At 44.9% G+C, this 20843-nt stretch overlaps 1 protein-coding gene across 2 annotated transcripts in view; it reads left to right on the top strand.

Moving 5' to 3' along the window:
- WDR17 (WD repeat domain 17) overlaps positions 1–20843 on the top strand; it is an 811699-nt gene that overhangs the window by 367758 nt on the left and 423098 nt on the right. For both annotated transcript variants that reach the window (XM_069244628.1, XM_069244620.1), the window contains exon 16: positions 15266–15391. In XM_069244628.1, coding sequence (XP_069100729.1) covers positions 15266–15391 — 126 coding nt within the window. The remainder of the gene's footprint in view (positions 1–15265; positions 15392–20843) is intronic.

A 20843-nucleotide genomic window follows, 5' to 3' on the forward strand; every position in this document is an offset into this window, starting at 1 on the left:
GAGAGCCTGACACTTATATGTCAAAGGACAGTCGCCTACCCTCACACAAAGGACTGCCGCACCCCCTACTGGGACCCTGGCCGACAGGATTGAACTGAAAGGGGACCTTGTATCACTCTTTGAAGTCTCCCCCACTTCAAAGGGCCATTTGGGTATTTAAACAGGGCCTCTGCCCCTACCAACTCAGACACTTCCTGGAGAACAGAACCTGAATCAGAACCTGCAACCTGCCAAGAAGAACTGCCTGGCTGCCCAAAGGACTCAACTGACTGCTTTCTGTGAAGGACTGCTGCCTTGCTGTCACCCTGCTGCCTTGCTGCTCTCTGGTTGTGCTCAGAAGTGCTCTCCAAGGGCTTACATAGAGCTTGCCTCCTGTTCCCTGGAGCCTCAGGACCAAAAAGGCTTCATCTCTGCAAGAAGAACTCCTTGTGCGGTGAGGATCGACGCAGAGCCTGCCAGAAACAACACACAGCCTGCATTGCGGTGAAAAATTCACCCCACGCTGAAAAGGAATGACGCAGCCTGGCTTTGCGACGGGAAGATCGACGCAGCTCCAGCGTAGTGACTGGAAATTCGACGCACGGCCCACTGGATCAATGCACAGCCGAGCCAGAACGATGCAGCACTTGTGACATCGTCCTGCCAGTGCCGGATTTCAACGCATCATCCCCGGGGCGTCCGAAAACCCTGCAACCCAAAGGGGATCCAAGACCAAGCACCTGAAATTGATGCAAAGCCTTCCCTGCGTGAAAAATAAACGACGCATCGCCGTGTGCGGCCCAAGAAATCGGAACACACATCCCTGTTTTCCATGCATCTCCTCCTCTGCAGTTCCTTGCGGAGATTTTGAACGCAATCCAGGTACTTTGTGTTTGCAAGAGCCATTTGTTGCGTTTAAGAGACTAAAAACACTTTATATCATTTTTACAGGGATATCTCAACATATACCTATTGCATCTTAATAGTTTTGACCTGCATTTATCCAAATAAATATTATATATTTTTCTAAACACTGTGTGGTGTTTTTTTGTGGTGTTCTACTGTGTTATTGCATGATGTATTGCACAAATACTTTACACATTGTCTTCTAACTTAAGCTTGACTGTTCAGTGCCAAGCTACCAGAGGGTGGGCACAGCATAATTTGGATTATGTGTGATTTACCCTGACTAGAGTGAGGGTCCTTGCTTGGACAGGGGGTAACCTGACTTCCAACCAAAGACCCCATTTCTAGCACTATCATTGTAAAAAAAATCTTGAAGAATATCCTAAAGGACAGGGAAAAGAGCAGACTACATGCCATGCAAGAGAGAGGAAAGGTAAGACCTTCAAGTGGCCTCGTGGGGCTCAAAAACCTCCTTACAAGAGCCCTCCTCCCATCAACACAGAGGGAGAACAGAAAAATCACATCAAAACGTCATTCTCCATCACCATCTACGAGTAGAATGTCGGCAACAAGGGAGATACCTAAATGCTTCCCTTCGGTGTCAGCATCGTCATCAAGGGGCCCGGTACTACTTCTATCAACCTCAAAGAGGCCAACAACAGAGCGAACTCTGTTGAGACATTCGCCAAAGACACAGTCGAGGTCGAGACACCATTGCTCAGAATAAAGACACTCATCATCGAGGTGCAAGGTGTCACAAGGAAAGTCGATGTCGCAACAGGCTGCCCCATGCACGACGTTGAGTCACTCGCCGATGAACCGGCACTCAACATCACTACCAGTTCCAGTAACCACCATTACGATGTCAAAGCATCTACTGATGTTGAGACGACCATAGTCGTCAAGAGAAAGTAGACCTCACACAGAGATCTGCTTGATGACACATTAAAGGATATCGAGGTTGAGAAGCCGATCCTTGTCCCTAGGAGTCACAATTGTACCTACAGTGAGTACGCATTCACCAATGGCACCCAGACTTCAGGAAGTTCTCCATAAACAGAGTGACATTCACCAGAGTCCAGGGTCTGATTACTCCCAGATTGACTCACCATCCAGAGACACTGTGCATACACCCTCGCCTCATCGTACTCCGTCTTGCAAGTTTTCTTCTGTTTCACCTGCATCGGGTTCTCATGTGCAAAAATAACACCATGAAGATCTAGAAGGCCTCAGACGAGGCGATTACCAACCAGGAGTCCTCAAACACAGTTAACAAGGTCTGGGTCTAGGACATGGGACAACACCACCCAGATCCTAATGCTCTCACCGGTTCACATCTCACAGAAGACATAGGACCCCCTCTTCGTCCATAACATCTTGTTCATCGATAAGAGACTACTCACCAACGTTTTTTGACTCACCTCCGGCGAGGTTCTCCTCGGTGAACGATCTTATCACTTTTAATGACGTTCTTATTAGAGGAGCAACAAAGTTGAACATTGATATTGCTACTCCACATATTTCATCATCCATCATCTTCGAAACCCTCCACCATACAACAGCCTCAAGACTTCTTCTAACTCTTTTTCCAGGTCATTTGGATCCTGCCATGCAAACCTTCTTAACACCTGCATCTGTAGGAGCTGTTCCATCCTGCATTCTTAAAAAAATGGAAGGCCCTTGACTAGGATCCTCTTTTTCTATGAGCTGATACTCCTCCGTATTCTGTGGTTATTGCAGCAGCAAGAAAAACTCATGCAATGGCATCCTCGTCGATAGTACCTCCAGACAAGGACAGTAAACATACTTATTCACTAGGCAAAAAGATGTGTAACACCTCCGCATCCTGTATGAAAGTTGCCAGTGCCTCGGCTTTATTAAGGAGGCATGACAGAGCTCTTTGGGACTCTCTGTCTAGATTTACTGACAAACTACCAAAAGAGGACAGACAAGACTTTTAAGAGATTCTTGAAGAGGGGGCTCTGATCACAAACCAGATCATCTCTGCAGCTGCTAATACTTCAGACCTCGCAGCTCATGGAATTAGCGCAAGACACTGATCATGTCTCCGACTCATAGCTCTTAAGCCTGAGGCCCAACAAAGAACACTAAATCTTCCCTTTACAGGCACATCTCTATTTGGAACACATACAAATGATGAGAAGGCAAAAATGAAGATGGAATTAGATACGCTGAAAGCGGTGGCCCTCAAAAAGCATAAGGAGTTCTGGCTTAAATTCAAACCCTATGATCGCAAGCCTAACCAGCAGAGGGTTCAAACCTCTCATTGATTACAACATTCACAACACAAAACTAGATCACAAAACCATCCTTGAAGACAAGTAAAAGAAAAAGGAATACAAATAAAGAAATTAACTTTTGCTTCCCCGGTCTCCATCTCCCTCTCTGGTGGGGAGAAGTATTATGAAACATTTAGAAGAGTGGCCCAAAATAACAAAGGATAAATGAGTCTTAAGCATTGTTCAAAATGGCCACTCTTTTCGGTTCAAGACCCCTCTTCCTGCTGTCCCTCCGAAAATAACATCCTCTCATCTACAGAACTTGTTACAAAATGAAGTAATCACGCTGCTCCAGAAAGAAGCTATAGAGGAGGTTCCATTTTCTCAACAGGTAAGAGGGATATACTCATGCCACTTTCTGGTTCAGAAACTAGGCCCGACTCTAGAGTACAGACCAATTTTAGACTTAATGCTTCTAAACAAGTACATCCGCTAAGAGAAATTCAGGATGCTTGCCCTACACCACATCTACCCACAGCTCCATCAGGGGGACTAGATGTGCTCCCTCGATTTTCAGGATGCATACTTCCACATCCCAATAACCAGGAAACATCAAACGTTTCTCCACTTCAGAGTGGCAGCCAAGCACTACGAGTACAAAGTGTTGCCCTTCGGGTTCAAATCAGAGCCTCACACATTCTCAAAGTGCATGGCAGTAGTAGCTGCATACCTGCTGAGGCAGAAGATATTCGTCTACCCATACCTAGACAACTGGTTAATCAAGAGCTGCTCACCAGCGCTTATGCAACAGCACTATCAGACCTGCCTCAAGATCCTGTGAGACCTGGGATTACAAATACATTTTAAAAAGTCCACAAACGTACTGACTCAGAACCTGCACTACTTAGAAACAACTCTGGATGCACACCACGCAAGAGTGTGTCCTCCAGAGGAGAGGTTATCCTCAATTAATACGAAATGTTGCATCTTCCTCCTGATTCGTCGTTTATCAGCCAGACAAGTAGCGTCATTACTGGGCTCAATGGCTTCCTGTATCTTCATTGTCCCCAATGCCAGGCTACATAAGAGACCACTACAGCAAACTCTGGATGATCAGTGGTCTCAGTATTCCAATCTGTGGGAGCACAAACTGGTCTTGTCACAAGAAGCCAGACAATCATTAAAATGGTGGATGCAAAGTTAACACCTTTTAGTAGGGGTACCTTTTCATCACAATCTACCTACACAGAGTATTGTCACGGGTGCTTCCCTACAGGACTGGGGAGCTCACATGGGCCCCCTACAGGTTCAAGGCTTGTGGGCCTAAAAGGAGAAGCTAAATCACATAAATATGCTGGAGCTCAGAGCAGTCCACCTCGCCCTGAAGTCTTTTTATCCATCCATAAAAGCAGATGCTCACCTTATACAGACAGACAACACAACCACATTGCATTATTGGAACAATCAGGAAGGAGCTCGCTCCTGTGCTTTATCTCTGGAAGCATAAGCCATCTGGAAGTGGCTACTGGCCAAAAGTCGAGCAATCTCCACCATTCATCTACCAGTAGAATTAAACACCCAGGCAGATTCCCTAAGTCGCAACTTCACAGAAGTTCACGGCTGGATCCTAAATGAAGAAACTGTTCAAGACATTTTTCAGGAACGGGGTCAGCCTCAAATCAACCTCTTTGTGGATGAAAGCAACAAAAAATGCCCAGACTCCGCATCCAGGTTTTACCAACCAGAAACAAAGGGGAATGCTCTTTTGATAGACTGGTCCAGGACATTTCCTTACGCTTTCCCCTATTCCTTTAATACCAGCAGTTATAAACAAACAATACTGAGCCAGAACCAGAATGATCCTGATATCCCCAGAATGGCCTCGCTAGTGGTGGTACCTGGATCTGCTACATCTGTCGGAAAGACCACACAAGAGACTGCCATGCAGACCGGATCTCCTTTACAAGCTTGGAGGGAAGAATTTCCATCCCAACATTCCCTCGCTGAGCTTGACAGCATGGCTCCTAAATTCAATATGGAATATGGACATTTAGGTCTCTCTCAGGAATGCATCAACATTTTCAGGGAGTCAAAAAGACCTGCGACTAGACATTCTTATTCCTTTAAATGGAAAAGCTTTTACATGTGGTATAGTCAAAATAATTATCATCCAATTTTGGGTCAGGAGGATGTCATTTTACCCTACCTCCTCCAACTCGCAAGATCAGGTTTACAGTTTTTTTATTATCAAGCAACATCTTGCATCAATTACTGCCTACAGAAAATCACCTTTAGAGGTTTAAAGAAAGTGTTTCCTTCTGTTTGTTCTCCCTCTCCTCCTTGGGAATCGAATGTGGTACTATCAAAACTCATGGGCCCATCTTTTGAACCTATTCATAAAGCTTCCCTACAGCACCTTGCATGGAAGACTGCTTTTCTTGACGCTATTACTTCGGCACGCAGCGTTAGCGAGATTCAGTCTCTCTGTCCCAAAGAACCTTACACAGTGTTCCATGCCAACAGGGTAGTGATGAGAATTTACCCCAGTTTCCTTCCCAAAGTAGTACCTGATTTCCACATTAACCACGATCTGACTTCCTATATTCTTTCCTAACCTGACCACACTAATGGAAAGACCACACCAGTGGAAAGAGCGTTACATTCTTTAGATCTAATAAGAGTACTGAAGATTTATCTGGACAAGACTAAAGACATTAGACCACCTGTTTGTCAACTATGGCCCTATGAGGAAGGGCATAGCCTCCTCTAATCGAACCATTTCCAGATGGATAGTTTCTTGTATTCTGTTCTGTTATCATTTAGCCAACAAACAACAGCCTGCCAAACTCAAAGGTCACTCTACAAGGGGTAAAGCTGCAACGGCTACCCTACTAAAGAATGTTCCCATCTCCGAAATTTGCACAGCTGCACTTGGAGATCAGTGTATTCTTTCCCAAGGCATTACTGTTTAGATTCAGACACTAAGACAGATACCTAAGTAGGACAGGCCTCCTTAAGAAAAAGAAATCTATTTCATTGATAGAAGTACATATTGCTGTTCATCCTTGGTTTGTCCGCAGGAGTGCGGAATGGGCTTGCTATTCTATTCAGTTCTTATGACTTTTGATGAGAATCACCTGGAAGAGAAGGCTATATTACTTACCTGTAATCCTAGTTTTCTTCCAGGGGATCCTCATCAAAGTTATAAGAAACCCGCACAGTGCCAGTATTTCTTTGTTATTGCTTTCAATACAGCCGATTGGCTAATAATGTCTTTGGATGTCTCCGCAACTTTTGTTTTAATAAAAGCTGTGATTTTTGCACCCTATCTGCTCTCTCTCTCTCGCTTCAAGATTTTTACAGAAATGCTTGAGTCTGAAAAGAGTTTATTAAAGGAAAACGTAATGTAAGTAGGCCTTTTTAGCCTCTACTATACACTGCATACATGTATAGATATGTGTTTCTACATATCTGTATATATATATATATATATATATATATATATATATATACATATAAAAAGAAGAGAACTGTCCTGACAAGCGTGTTGTGGCGCACTTATTTCACCGGTGGTGCTGATTGAAGGCAGGACGTCCGTATTTTAAAAGAAAGGGATTTCTCTTTCACTTTGTCAAGAGAAAATAACCGCACTCCGTCGTTGTGCAATTAATGATTAAACTTTTATTCCATTCGTGGGATTACAAACAAACAAGACAGGAATCCCCTGACGCGTTTCGGTCACACCGGACCTTGTTCACAGGTGTTTTCTGTGTACTCATTTAGCGCTTTAAATAAACTACCTAGACTCAACAGAAAAATCACTACTACAATTGCACCCAAACATCAAAAAATCAAAAAATGCTCCTTAACATCACAAAATATGTACACTTTAGCAAGAAAACAAAAACTTTTTTTACTAGTGTTCTTCAAACAACAATAATATTGTTACAAAAATCCGAGATGTTTGTCTCCTAAATTTCCCATTTGCTATGTCTTCTGGTAGATGTAGTTTATAACATCTCCTCAAATAAATTAAATTGTTTTAACATGTATTATTTTAGATTTTGTTTCTTAAATTGATTGAAAAACACTATTAGAACAGTTCTAGAGGTGTTTTAACATACTGCATGGAGCCTCATTAATTCTTAATTAATAGAATAAGGATCATATTCATTTCTTGCCTATAATGACACAATCCCCAAAAATCTATTTTAACAATGGCCCGCACTTAATCCTACACCTCTGATGTCAGTATATTTTGATGTTATTACTGCAATAAACTTCTATTTTTTGCGCCAAAAATATATATATGTCCATCATAATAATAACTAAGAAAGACAGAGAGAGGAGGTGAGAAATATATATATCACCATCAATCATTACATGACACGCGGGAAATGACATTTACCAGCTTCTCGCCGCAAGAACGACGCCAGCACCATCCATCAATTCGGAAGGTATCTTCTTTATTTTCTTATTTCATAATGTGAAGTACAAAGTGCAAAAGTGCTATCCAAACAAATATGGCAACGCGTTTCAGCCTGAGCCTTCGACTGGCCATATATATGTGTGTGTGTATATTATATATATTTAGATATAAATTTGATATATACTCTAGGTGGGAATACTCAGAGATTATGACTTTGATGAGGATTCCCCTGAAAGGGAACTAGGATTACAGGTAAGTAACATATCTTTCTCACACATTTCCGAGATCAGTTCCCCAAGAGAGAAGTGGTAGCTGCCTTACCAATGGTAGAATGATTTCTGGGTGTATCCAGAAAAAGCCTATTGGTTTTCTAGTAGTACAGTATAATGCATGCCACTATGCGCTTGTTTAAAGGTGTGGCTAGATGCAAACTCAAAACATTCTGTAAACATTGTCACCAAAGCGAAATCAGCTCTCGGACCAAAACATCAGGGAAATAATGGGTTATTGTCAGGAACAAAGAACAGTCAATGTGCTTGAACACTTATGAAGATAATACCATCATTAAGACTAAGAAGTTATGCATTTACAGGCCTTTGTAGACAAAGGCTTGTCACTTGCCATAGACCTGAAAGGGAAATCTACTACCATGACACCCCAAACATCAAGGTAAACCCATGATAGCAGTGAGAAGGGCCACAATTAAAAGAATGAAAGTCCAAGTGCCAGCAGGCTGGTCTAAACTGGAAAACTAAGACGCAGGTGTTGCTAGGCACTCAGGGGTAGGTGACAGTGTGTCTTAACTGCAAAGGTATATCTGACTTGGACTGTCATTCCGACCAGACAATAGCAGTACCAGATCCAGAATACAGCAGCTGTTGTAAAGGAGCTGAATCTACTAAATGATTTATGAAAATTCTCACCTTGGTACATTTGGTAAAGGGCACGGGCACTCTGACCTTTTCAGGAATATCCCCCTCAAAAGATACCATGATACATTAAGCAGCCTCCTCACCACTGATTCTGAGACCATTCCACTAACCATGTTTTACAGTAAAAAGAGCACTTGGATTTCACGCCTATAAGCAGCTCACATAAAATTATGTCTGGGAGAGATGACAGTCTGGATTTGCTAAAGAGACCTGCATGAGGTACTGCAGGGAAAGTAGGGTAGGGGGGTCTCACATCTTTTATACTACTATCATATCAAGCCTCCCAGCTATGCTGTATAATTGAGTGGCTGAGAGGAGAAACAGATAAACAATAGTGCTATGCTGACCAAAACTTTCCAGCCAGATCATTGGAGGAAGTACCATGGGTTATTAGAAGCATAAGAGGATGGCTCTTATATATTACCCCAGTTACTAGGGCAACACTTGCCATATGGGATTCCTTTGCACTCAAGAGGGGTTCTAGTTCTTTTCCCTCCCCTTCCAGATTTAGATATCAAAGGTTTGCTTTTGCCTTCCTGACTTCTACATGAATGGTAGTCTGAAGTCATTTTAGTAGATAAACCATGAATAGGGGATCCCCAAGACCAAACTCTTTCACTAACCCCAGATCCTGCACTAGGTCACACAGAGTTATATCAAAACAAGCTCCACCAGGGCACTCACATTGTTTGAAAAATTCCTCCAATGCCTTACATCACCCAGACACCTAGTTTCTGAAATCTACAACATTTTTAGTTCTCCAGTGACCACATGCCAACCATCTTTTCAATTGCAATAGAGACAGATCTCCATTGCACAAAAAATGGCACAAGATATACTTCTGTGCTAATAGCTTTGTCCTTGATTCCTGAGGCAGAGAGATCCTCTACAAAATACTGTTCCACTGACTTCTGACCTCTGCCCGACTCCACATCATTAAGCCTATCCACTGTTACGCTTGTTGGACAGGACTGTGATTAGACAGGCTACCTATCCTGTGGTCCTGCCCTAACTTCTGAGACCTTTGGGATAAGATTTTTTTCTACCATATCACAAATGCAAGGTCAGCACTTAGATAAGCTTCCTGAACTGGTCTTACACGCAGACTGTCAAAGGGTACATACCCACTCTGCTGCTAATAAGTGGACCTCCTACTTCCTTGTTACAGCAAAGCACACTATTCCTCTGTGGAAAAACTATTTAGCCAATGTCAAGGGTTGGTTTAAAAAACCTTGCCACGAACTAGGTCATGAGAAAATAGCGTATGACCTAGCGGATAAATCTCAACTCTTCATTAAACTATGGAATCCTGTCCTTTCCTATTTTAACAAGGAATATATGGGTAGGGCCTGCCTGGCAACCCTGCAAGTCCTGGGACTCATGACCACTCTTTGATCCCTCTGTTTTGATCCTCTGTGGTCCTGGAAGACTGATGAACAATGAATATTTCTGTTATGTACATGAGTGGTCGGGTGTGGGGAGTGGGAATTTGGAAGGGTGTTTGGGAGTTGATTATTGGTGGTTACATCCATCTGCTTATAGGTAGCAACAGTAGCAAGTGTTTGCTTTGGCTAAGTCAGTATTCATATCTCAGTTCCAAATGCTTTAATCCAATGTGAGATAGTTCATGCCAACTCAATACATTTACCCACTCCCTATTGACTCTTAAATCATCTTCCTCTGGGCCATAATGCAGATGGCTGCCTAGTTCCGGCTGCAGCCATACTTGACTGTATTTCACCTGTGGTCCCTCCATTGGCTGTCTATGCACCTTTGAACTTGGCTCCATTTCAGACCAGAACTAAATCATTACACTTATGTGTACAACAATAGGTTGACGGCTATGCACTTCTGATTGTTGTGCCTGTATTTTTTCATCTAAAGGTGACTGGTGCATTATTGTTTGAAGCTGTGAGAAAGTAGCCTCTTTCTAGCCTTGTTACCCCCACTTTTGGCCTGTTTGTGAGTGTATGTCAGGGTGTTTTCACTGTCTCACTGGGATCCTGCCAGCCAGGGCCCAGTGCTCATAGTGAAAACCCTATGTTTTCAGTATGTTTGTTATGTGTCACTGGGACCCTGCTAGTCAGGACCCCAGTGCTCATAAGTTTGTGACCTATAGGTATGTGTTCCCTGTGTGATGCATGTCTCACTGAGGCTCTGCTAACCAGAACCTCAGTGGTTATGCTCTCTCATTTCTTTCAATTTGTCACTAACAGGCTAGTGACCAATTTTACCAATTTACATTGGCATACTGGAACACCCTTATAATTCCCTAGTATATGGTACTGAGGTACCCAGGGTATTGGGGTTCCAGGAGATCCCTATGGGCTGCAGCATTTCTTTTGCCACCCATAGGGAGCTCTGACAATTCTTACACAGGCCTGCCACTGCAGCCTGAGTGAAATAACGTCCACGTTATTTCACAGCCATTTTACACTGCACTTAAGTAACTTATAAGTCACCTATATGTCTAACCTTTACCTGGTAAAGGTTGGGTGCTAAGTTACTTAGTGTGTGGGCACCCTGGCACTAGCCAAGGTGCCCCCACATTGTTCAGGGCCAATTCCCCGGACTTTGTGAGTGCGGGGACACCATTACACGCGTGCACTACATATAGGTCACTACCTATGTGTAGCTTCACAATGGTAACTCCGAATATGGCCATGTAACATGTCTATGATCATGGAATTGCCCCCTCTATGCCATCCTGGCATTGTTGGCACAATCCCATGATCCCACGGGTCTGTAGCACAGACCCGGGTACTGCCAAACTGCCTTTTCAGGGGTTTCACTGCAGCTGCTGCTGCTGCCAACCCCTCAGACAGGTTTCTGCCCTCCTGGGGTCCAGCCAGGCTTGGCCCAGGAAGGCAGAACAAAGGACTTCCTCAGAGAGAGGGTGTTACACCCTGTCCCTTTGGAAAATGGTGTGAAGGCAGGGGAGGAGTAGCCTCCCCCAGCCTCTGGAAATGCTTTCATGGGCACACATGGTGCCCATTTCTGCATAAGCCAGTCTACACCGGTTCAGGGACCCCTCAGCCCTGCTCTGGCGCGAAACTGGACAAAGGAAAGGGGAGTGACCACTCCCCTGACCTGCACCTCCCCTGGGAGGTGCCCAGAGCTCCTCCAGTGTGCTCCAGACCTCTGCCATTTTGGAAACAGAGGTGCTGCTGGCACACTGACTGCTCTGAGTGGCCAGGGCCAGCAGGTGACGTCGGAGACTCCTTCTGATAGGCTCCTTCAGGTGTTGCTAGCCTATCTTCTCTCCTAAGTAGCCAAACCCTCTTTTCTGGCTATTTAGGGTCTCTGCTTTGGGGATTTCCTTAGATAACGAATGCAAGAGCTCATCAGAGTTCCTCTGCATCTCTCTCTTCACCTTCTGCCAAGGAATCGACTGCTGACCGCGCTGGAAGCCTGCAAAACTGCAACAAAGTAGCGAAGACGACTACTGCAACTCTGTAACGCTGATCCTGCCGCCTTCTCGACTGTTTTCCTGGTGGTGCATGCTGTGGGGGTAGTCTGCCTCCTCTCTGCACTAGAAGCTCCGAAGAAATCTCCTGTGGGTCGACGGAATCTTCCCCCTGCAACCGCAGGCACCAAAGAACTGCATCACCGGTACCCTGGGTCTCCTCTCAGCACGACGAGCGAGGTCCCTTGCATCCAGCAACTCTGTCCAAGTGACTCCCACAGTCCAGTGACTCTTCAGTCCAAGTTTGGTGGAGGTAAGTCCTTGCCTCCCCACGCCAGACTGCATTGCTGGGAACCGCGACTTTTGCAGCTACTCCGGCCTCTGTGCACTTCCGGTGGAAATCCTTTGTGCACAGCCAAGCCTGGGTCCACGGCACTCTAACCTGCATTGCACGACCTCCTGAGTTGTCCTCCGGCGGCGTGGGACTCCTTTGTGCAACTTCGGGTGAGCACCATTTCACTCCTCTTCGTAGTGCCTGTTCCGGCACTCCTGCGGGTGCTGCCTGCTTCTGAGAAGGCTCCTCGTCCTGCTGGGCGCCTCCTCTGTCCCCTGAAGCAATTGGCGACATCCTGGTCCCTCCTGGGCCACAGCAGCATCCAAAAACCCTAACTGCACGACTTGCAGCTAGCAAGGCTTGTTTGCGGTCTTTCTTCTTCTGCACGACTCTCCACGGCGTGGGGCATCCATCCTCCAAAGGGGAAGTTTCTAGCCCTTGTCGTTCCTGCAGAATCTTCAGCTTCTACTGTCCAGTGGCAGCTTCTTTGCACCCACAGCTGGCATTTCCTGGGCATCTGCCCATCTCCGACTTGCTTGTGACTTTTGGACTTGGTCCCCTTGTTCCACAGGTACCCTCGTTTGGAAATCCATCGTTGTTGCATTGCTGATTTGTGTCTTTCCTGCAGAATTCCCCTATCACGACTTCTGTGCTCTTTGGGGAACTTTAGTGCACTTTGCACTCACTTTTCAGGGTCTTGGGGTGGGCTATTTTTCTAACCCTCACTGTTTTCTTACAGTCCCAGCGACCCTCTACAAGGTCACATAGGTTTGGGGTCCATTCGTGGTTCACATTCCACTTTTGGAGTATATGGTTTGTGTTGCCCCTATCCCTATGTGTCCCCATTGCATCCTATTGTAACTATACATTGTTTGCACTGTTTTCTAATACTATACTGCATATTTTTGGTATTGTGTACATATATCTTGTGTATATTTGCTATCCTCATACTTAGGGTACTCACTGAGATACTTTTGGCATATTGTCATAAAAATAAAGTACCTTTATTTTTAGTATATCTGTGTATTGTGTTTTCTTATGATATTGTGCATATGACACTAGTGGTACTGTAGGAGCTTCACTCGTCTCCTAGTTCAGCCTATGCTGCTCTGCTAAGCTACCATTATCTATCAGCCTAAGCTGCTAGACACCCTATACACTAATAAGGGATAACTGGGCCTGGTGCAAGGTGTAAGTACCCCTTGGTACTCAATACAAGCCAGTCCAGCCTCCTACGGAAGCCACAAAAAATATCAAGCTTTTGGATGTTTCGCCTCTCTCATAATGTTCCTAGCATCCAGAGACTATCTCAAATGACCTGATTTGATGTATTCAGACTACTTGTTGTTAGGTTTAGCAATAAAAAGCTTAGATGGGCAATTCTGGTGACAATTCCTTTAGAAGTACCTGTCTACCTAGGAATCTTCTGTGGATTTCTTTCAACAGGTGTGTCAGGTCTGGATCCCACTACTGCAGCAGGAGATGAGACCTGGTTTGTTTGGTCTTAAGTGATGAGTTTGCTTGTATATGAGATTGATAATGATTTTCAGTATTAGCGAAAATGAGTAATAGAGGAAAGTGCCTGGTCAGAAAATCAAAAGGTTAAATATCTTAGAGTAGGGTTTTCGATAGTTGGATGCAAATTCTCGCTATTTCACACTTCTGATCCAGAACACTTTAAGAGCTTTTCTACAAACCTAAGGCTTCTGCAGGAATTCGCCTTGAATTGCTTGAGTTTGATGATGACTTACGGCGATAGAGAAAAGAATGCATGTAATAGAGAAAAACACATCAACAGCAGATCAAACGGACATTTTCCCTAAGACTTCAGATCTGGATATTTGGAAATGAAGCATCTGCATTGTGCCTTTTTAGCGTTAGAGAACAGATTTAAGTTTTTGGGATTGCCTTAGCCTACGATTTCTGCAACAGCATCACCATTGGTAACCCAATTAAGTTATTCGAAGAGATCCTACTTGTTAAACACATAGGATCACTTACAAGTAACTCCTCATCACCAGTGGAAAAAAGGTTGTCTCAGGCATATACTTATATTACTTTTTTTGTGTAAATGGAATACAAAATATTGTGTTGCTTCCATAACTGTGGTTAGATCTTATTTTGGTATTGTTCATGTGTTTTTTGACAAAGTTGAGTTTGCGGCTATTTTTTTGCAAGGAGAATGCTTACTCTGCTCTCAGGCATATGACTTTGAGTTGTAACACTGTGTTGGTGTGGTTTGTAATGAGCGAGGTGTGCGGTATGGCGTGACGTGATACAGGAGTGAGTATTGAGGCTGTAAAATGGGAAGTGCATGAGTTATTTTGTGTGCCGTCATAGTTGCTTTTAACAGATGAGGGTGGAGCAAGATGGTGCCAACTCTTTGAATTTGGACGTAACTTCGAAACTTTGTTCTGGACGTCATCTTATTAAAAGTAGGCTCCTACACCAAATGAATATTTTATAAAATAAGACCTGCCTGACTTGTCATAAAAGGGGACTTTTAAAATACTGGTTTTCTCTCCGCAATTAAAACTTACAGAATATACTTCAAAAGACAGTATTCTACATGTAATAAAAGTGAATAAGATGGAGCGGCAGACCTGAAAGACATTAGTGGCATTAATTGACCCAAATAATTTCAACAATTTGTTTTCAGAGTTTTTAAAACAAAAAAATCAAGAGTAATAACGCCTGTCGCTCAAACCCTGGTATATCTAAAGACTGTGATTACAGATGCTACAAAGGAGTCATTTATAGCACTAGTCGCACTAAATTTGTTACCTAGAAAGACTAGGTTGGCTTGTTGGGATTCTGTGACCTACCAGTGACACACAAATGGTTGGAAAAGGCGCATTATATAGTTAACTAGAAGTGTTTGTCAGCACTTTTCAAGTCATACTTATCAATGTTAAGAAAGCAAGGCAGTTCATTTATGCCTGCACGCACATTTTCTTTTAAAAGAGTTGTGATCATGAATAAACTTGCATTTTGATTAAATGCCCTTATTTCAGAATGTGTCCCATTTACTCTGTACAGCCCCCGGGAGGAAGCAAGAATTTGTGGGACATTGTTGCCGTATTGAAAGGACAAGATGACAGTTTGCTTCCACAGAACTACTGCAAGGGGATCATGCACATGAAACACCTGGTTAGATTTAAAACAGTAAGTATGAATGTACTAATAATTGCGCTCGTTAGGCTTCTAAACGTTCACCTGAATCACTTCAAACTGAATTTTGAATTTGGCAGATTAGTTACTCCGCAACAAACTTGACCGCTATTGCGGCTGCCTTATTAAAAAGTGCTTTATATCCTGACGTACTTGGAATAAGGTGGACAGGATATCCATTACCTTGTAACAGAGCACCCCATCCACCAAACCCGTGCCAAAATCGAGCCCTAAATCCTTATGCTTATTTTTATAAGGGCAGGTTGGTGGCCTTCTTCTACACATTCTAACTCTGCACATTACCTCCTTATGCACTTCCTACTCCCTCAGATGCACCTGTCTTAGAAAACATACACCTTGATAGCGATTTTATTATGTAATAAAACTTTATGAGGTGGTGGCTACTACTCTTGTTTAGTTATCTGCAGTCTTGCAATGGATGCCTCCAAGAAGTCCCTGTGCCTTTATCACGTTGCATTCATTTTACAAGTGCACTATGGGAAGCTGCAACCAGAGTGAAAGAGAACCCAGTTGGCTTGTCGATGAATGAGTCCAAAAGTTATAAGGGCAAGATGTGGCACTGTGTTGTCTGGTGTACTAATTCCCCGAAGAGCTGCTCTTTATCATATTTTCAAAGATCAATCCGAACCACTCAAGAACATATTTAAACATTGGTGTAAAATGGTGCATTTCCAAGACAAATTTCGCGATTAAAAAAACTTTTTGCCTGATTAGTGTAATTGATGTTGACTATTCACTTGCACATTCTAAGCCCAGGTACTTCAAAACTCACTATCAGAAATTAACAGATTTGAGGGCACCTTAAAATACATCAACTCAGCATGTGAGCTGTACTTATCTGATTCACTCAGATCTGCCAATAGCTGAGTTGGCTGTTTAGGTCATGAATGAATAGCCTACCTCAGTTATTAGGACATATTTATTTAGTTATTTACAGACTTTTAATGTGAACATGACTTAATGAGTATCAGAGCACTGCACATTGAGAAAAAAAACATTCTATAAAATACCCATACAACAGAGAGCAGCATAAAACACATATAGTTCGTTTTCATTGATCACACTCCAGGATTAACAGTAGATGGGGCTACTGACAATTGTGTTTCGACAAGAGGCGCCTCTAGTGTCATACCAAAACATAGTCCCTTTTTTATGTAAAGAATCTGTTAAGTAAAATCCTGTTGACCTACTTTTTGAAAGTGGTGGTTGATGGGTTAGACTGAATCTCCATGAGGAGAGTTCCATGTCCTCGGGACAGATCCGGTGAAAGTGCAGGCGTAGGTTTTTTTTTAATCTTAGAGGTTCTAGCCTGAGAGAGCAGGTATTCAATTAGGAGTGGCTGCCTCATGACATTGCTGGATGTCGTTAAAGGGCGGTCCCCGAGTACCTCCAAGTATTGCAGGCTAGTCCTGGCTCAAAGTCAGCCTATAGGCAGCCTTAGATAATAAAAATCAAACAAACCATGAATACCTGCACATGCACATTATCTAAAGAAATGTAAATGGTACTTGATATTTGAAATTACCAGCCACATGACTCAAAAAATTGGTAGGGTGAGCACTTATGCTCCGCATCAGCAGCCGCCGCTGCCAAGTCATATGTGGAATGTCCCCTAGTTCACCAAAAGGCGATTCAAGACTGTGAAGGAAAGCGGTACATCACAGAATATTGAAGAAAGCCAGTCAAGTCCACTCCTACTCTTATGTCAAGGGAGCTGATCCATTACACCTCTTAAGGCTGATCATGAGAGAGGTCCTCTTCATGTCCAAGCTCATCCAGTTAGTCCAAGTTAGAGCAGAAACACAAGAAGGTGACGCAGGTCTGGACCACATGCCCCCACTCTCTATCTTGAAAGAAATCACATCAGCCTCCAAGCCACTTTAAGTTGCCTTTAGCAGAACACAACCACCTGGTGGGATGCTGGATTCAACATTTTCTGCCAGTGTGGCAGTCCATCATATCAAAAAATTGGGACCTCCAGTTTATCCAGAAAGGCCATGCCCTCCTATTTTCTTTTGACCCACCATAGCTTCCTCCCACATCCAATCGGCTCTCAAGGGAGTCCCTGCCTATTTTGCTATAAGAGGTACATCCTGTACACCTGTACTGTCAAAAGGGGCAATCAAGATGGGCCAGCCTCAGAGATAGGGACAAGTTGTTGCTCCTGCTATTGCCTCATGACGAAGAACAATGGAGACCTTCATTCTGTTTTTGATCTCCCTCTAAATGCCTTCCTGTGGAAGGTCAAATTCAATAGGCTCACAATGGCCCATGTTCTGTCTGCCATGGGGCTGAGTGATTGGAGGGTAGCTATGGACCTGCAGGACTCGTACTTTCATGCTCCAGTCCTGTAGTCCCACAGACGCTGACTGCTGTTCAAGGTCAGCCAAGAGCGTTTTCAGTTTGTGTGCTTCCCTTTTGCCTTACCAGCACCCCCTGGGTGTTCACAAGAGTGATGGTGGTGGTCACTACTCAATCTTCAGAGGTTAGGGATGCTAGTTGTCCCCTACCTCGACAACTGGCTGTTGAAGACAGGCTTACCACAGTCAGTCATAGCCCATCTCCAGACTATGGCAAACCTCTTGACATTGTTGGGGTTCTTGATCAACATGCCAAAGTCACATTTGACTTCTTCACTGATGTGTCCTTTTATGGGAGCTGTTCTGGAAACAGGGCAGTTCAGCGCCTTTCCTCTGACACAACGAGTCCAGGACATTTGGCCTGACATTTCAGCCTAAGGGGGTCATTCTGACCCTGGCGGCCGGTGGCCGCCAGGGCCACCGACCACGGGAGCACCGCCAACAGGCTGGCGGTGCTCCCACGAGCATTCTGACCGCGGCGGTTCACCCGCGGTCAGAAGCGGAAAGTCGGCGGTCTCCCGCCGACTTTCCGCTGCTCGGGGGAATCCTCCATGCAGCGGAGCGCGCTCCGCCGCCATGGGGATTCAGACACCCCCTACCGCCATCCTGTTCATGGCGGGAAACCCGCCATGAACAGGATGGCGGTAGGGGGTGCCGCGGGGCCACTGGGGGCCCCTGCAGTGCCCATGCCAATGGCATGGGCACTGCAGGGGCCCCCGTAAGAGGGCCCCGCAAAGTATTTCAGTGTCTGCCTTGCAGACACTGAAATACGCGACGGGTGCAACTGCACCCGTCGCACCCCTGCAACTACACCGGCTCAATTCTGAGCCGGCGTCCTCGTTGCAGGGGCATTTCCTCTGGGCCGGCAGGCGCTCTTTTGGAGAGCGCCCGCCGGCCCAGAGGAAATGTCTGAATGGCCGCCGCGGTCTTCTGACCGCGGTGCGGTCATTTGGCGGCGGTACCTTGGCGGACGGCCTCCGCCGTCCGCCAAGGTCAGAATCAGGGCCTAAGTCCTGGAGCTTGGTGAAAGTGGCTCTGAGGCTTTTTGTCCTGTTGGCCTCGTGCATCCTGCTTGTCTGCTTTGTCTGTTCATATATTCCGACAGTTCAGTGGGATATGAAGTCTCAGTGGGTCCCTCACCAAGGAACCTGATGGACATCATCAGGTTTTGGGGGAGATTGCAAAACCTGCAGTATTGACTGCTAGACAACAGCCTGAGAAGTGGCAGACCTCTCTCCCATTTCCACCCAAAGCTTATTGTGGTGATGGATGTTTCTCTGCTAGGTTTGGAAGGCCATCCATTTGGCTCAAATGAGTGGTTGGAGCTTCAGGCCATCTGCCTCACGTTGAAGGCCCCCAAAGCCTTTGTGCCATCCATCAGGGGAAGACTGGTGTAGGATCTCACTGACAGCACCACCGCTATGTGCTACTACAGCCAGCAGGTTGCAGTGGAATCATGGGACCTGTACCAATAGTTTCTGCGTCTCTGGGATTGGCTATTGTCATGGCTTTTCCCTAATTGTGAACCACCTGGTGAGATCTTTAAACACTAGGGCTCAGCTGGCAATGTCTGATGGATCGAAAATGGCAGTTGCATACTGAGGTGGCACAGGGCATCTTCTTACAGTTGAGAGAACCTTGGCTGGGCATTTTCGCTGCCATTGTGAATGCGCAGTGTCAAAACCTCTGCTGTTGGAGAGCCCAAGAACCCTGTCTCTAGGAGTACATAGTGGACTACAGGAGTCCTGTACAGATTTCTGCTGCTGCCTCTCCTGCCCCCATGTCAGGAATCCCCTGGATCAAGTCATCATTATGGCTCCGGATAGATCCAGGAAAATGTAGTATCCGGAAGGCCTGGGCATTGTCATCTACTGTCTGATCAGGCTTCTGCTTTGAGAGTATTTTATGTTGCAGCAGAATGGGGATTCTGAAATTGAACCTATGTAACCTACACTTCCAAGCGTTGAAATTGAGAGGCAGCAGTTGACTGCACGCAGTTTATCTTTCGAAGTTGTGAATGTCATCCTTGCTGCCAGATGCCCACCTACAAAATCTGTTTATGCTGGGTACTAGGACAAGTTTGTGGCCTGGTGTGGAGATCACAAAACACACCCTTTGCCATACTATTGAATGCTTTATTATATGTTTTGTCTTTGGGCCAGCAGCATATTGCATTGGGCACTATTAAAGGTCGTTTCGCAGACCTTCCAGTCTTTTTGCATTTACCAACTCAACCATCCTTATTTAAGTCACTTGTGATGCGGTTTGTTGAATGTTTGACACACATGTTCCCTCCCAAACTGTTTCTGATGCCACAATGGGATCTAAATTTGGTCCTGATGTTCCTCATATTCACCCTCTTTGAGCCTCTCAAAGCTCTGACTCTCAAAGCTGTCTTTCTCCTTGTAATCACTTCAGCTTGTTGGGTATGTGAGCTCCAGGCTGTCTCTGTGCAGTTGCCCTCACACCAACTTTTTTCTTGTCAAATAGTCTTGAGGACCAGGGTGATCTTTTTGTCAAAAATGATGGCTCATTTCAGGTTGGGCAATCCATTAGCCTCCAACCTTCTTTGCTCTACCTTACCCCTTGAAGGAGGAGATTGCTGGAGCACTCATATTAATCAAGCAGGTGGCCAAGGTAGAAAACAGCATGGATGTCTGTTTTAGGTAATTTGTGTTTGCAGCCTTACCACAAGCAATTTGGTTCAAGGATATCCTAGCCTTGTTGTTCTTCTGCAACATCTAAAACTGACTGTGTGAGTTTTGGGTTCACAGCAGGGCGGTTTCTCTTTTAGGGTGCCACGGCATTGCCCACCCCCCCCCCTATATTTGTTGCCCCCACGGTCCCCTGTGTTAAGTTTTTTTTCAGCCTCAAGGTGCCTTTTTCCCACCACAGGCCAATTGTCTTAATAACTTTCCATGATGAGGGCAAGACCTGCCTGTGGGAGTTGGACTTAAGTAGTTGACAGCGCTACTACATGCTGGCTAAGGCTCCCTTTGGCAACAGACACTCACACTCACTATTCATGTGCGCATGTCAGGTTGGACGGCTGCCTTTCAATGAAC

This window comes from Pleurodeles waltl, chromosome 1_2 (genome assembly GCF_031143425.1).
Source record: "Pleurodeles waltl isolate 20211129_DDA chromosome 1_2, aPleWal1.hap1.20221129, whole genome shotgun sequence".
Classification (NCBI taxonomy): Eukaryota; Metazoa; Chordata; class Amphibia; order Caudata; family Salamandridae; genus Pleurodeles; species Pleurodeles waltl.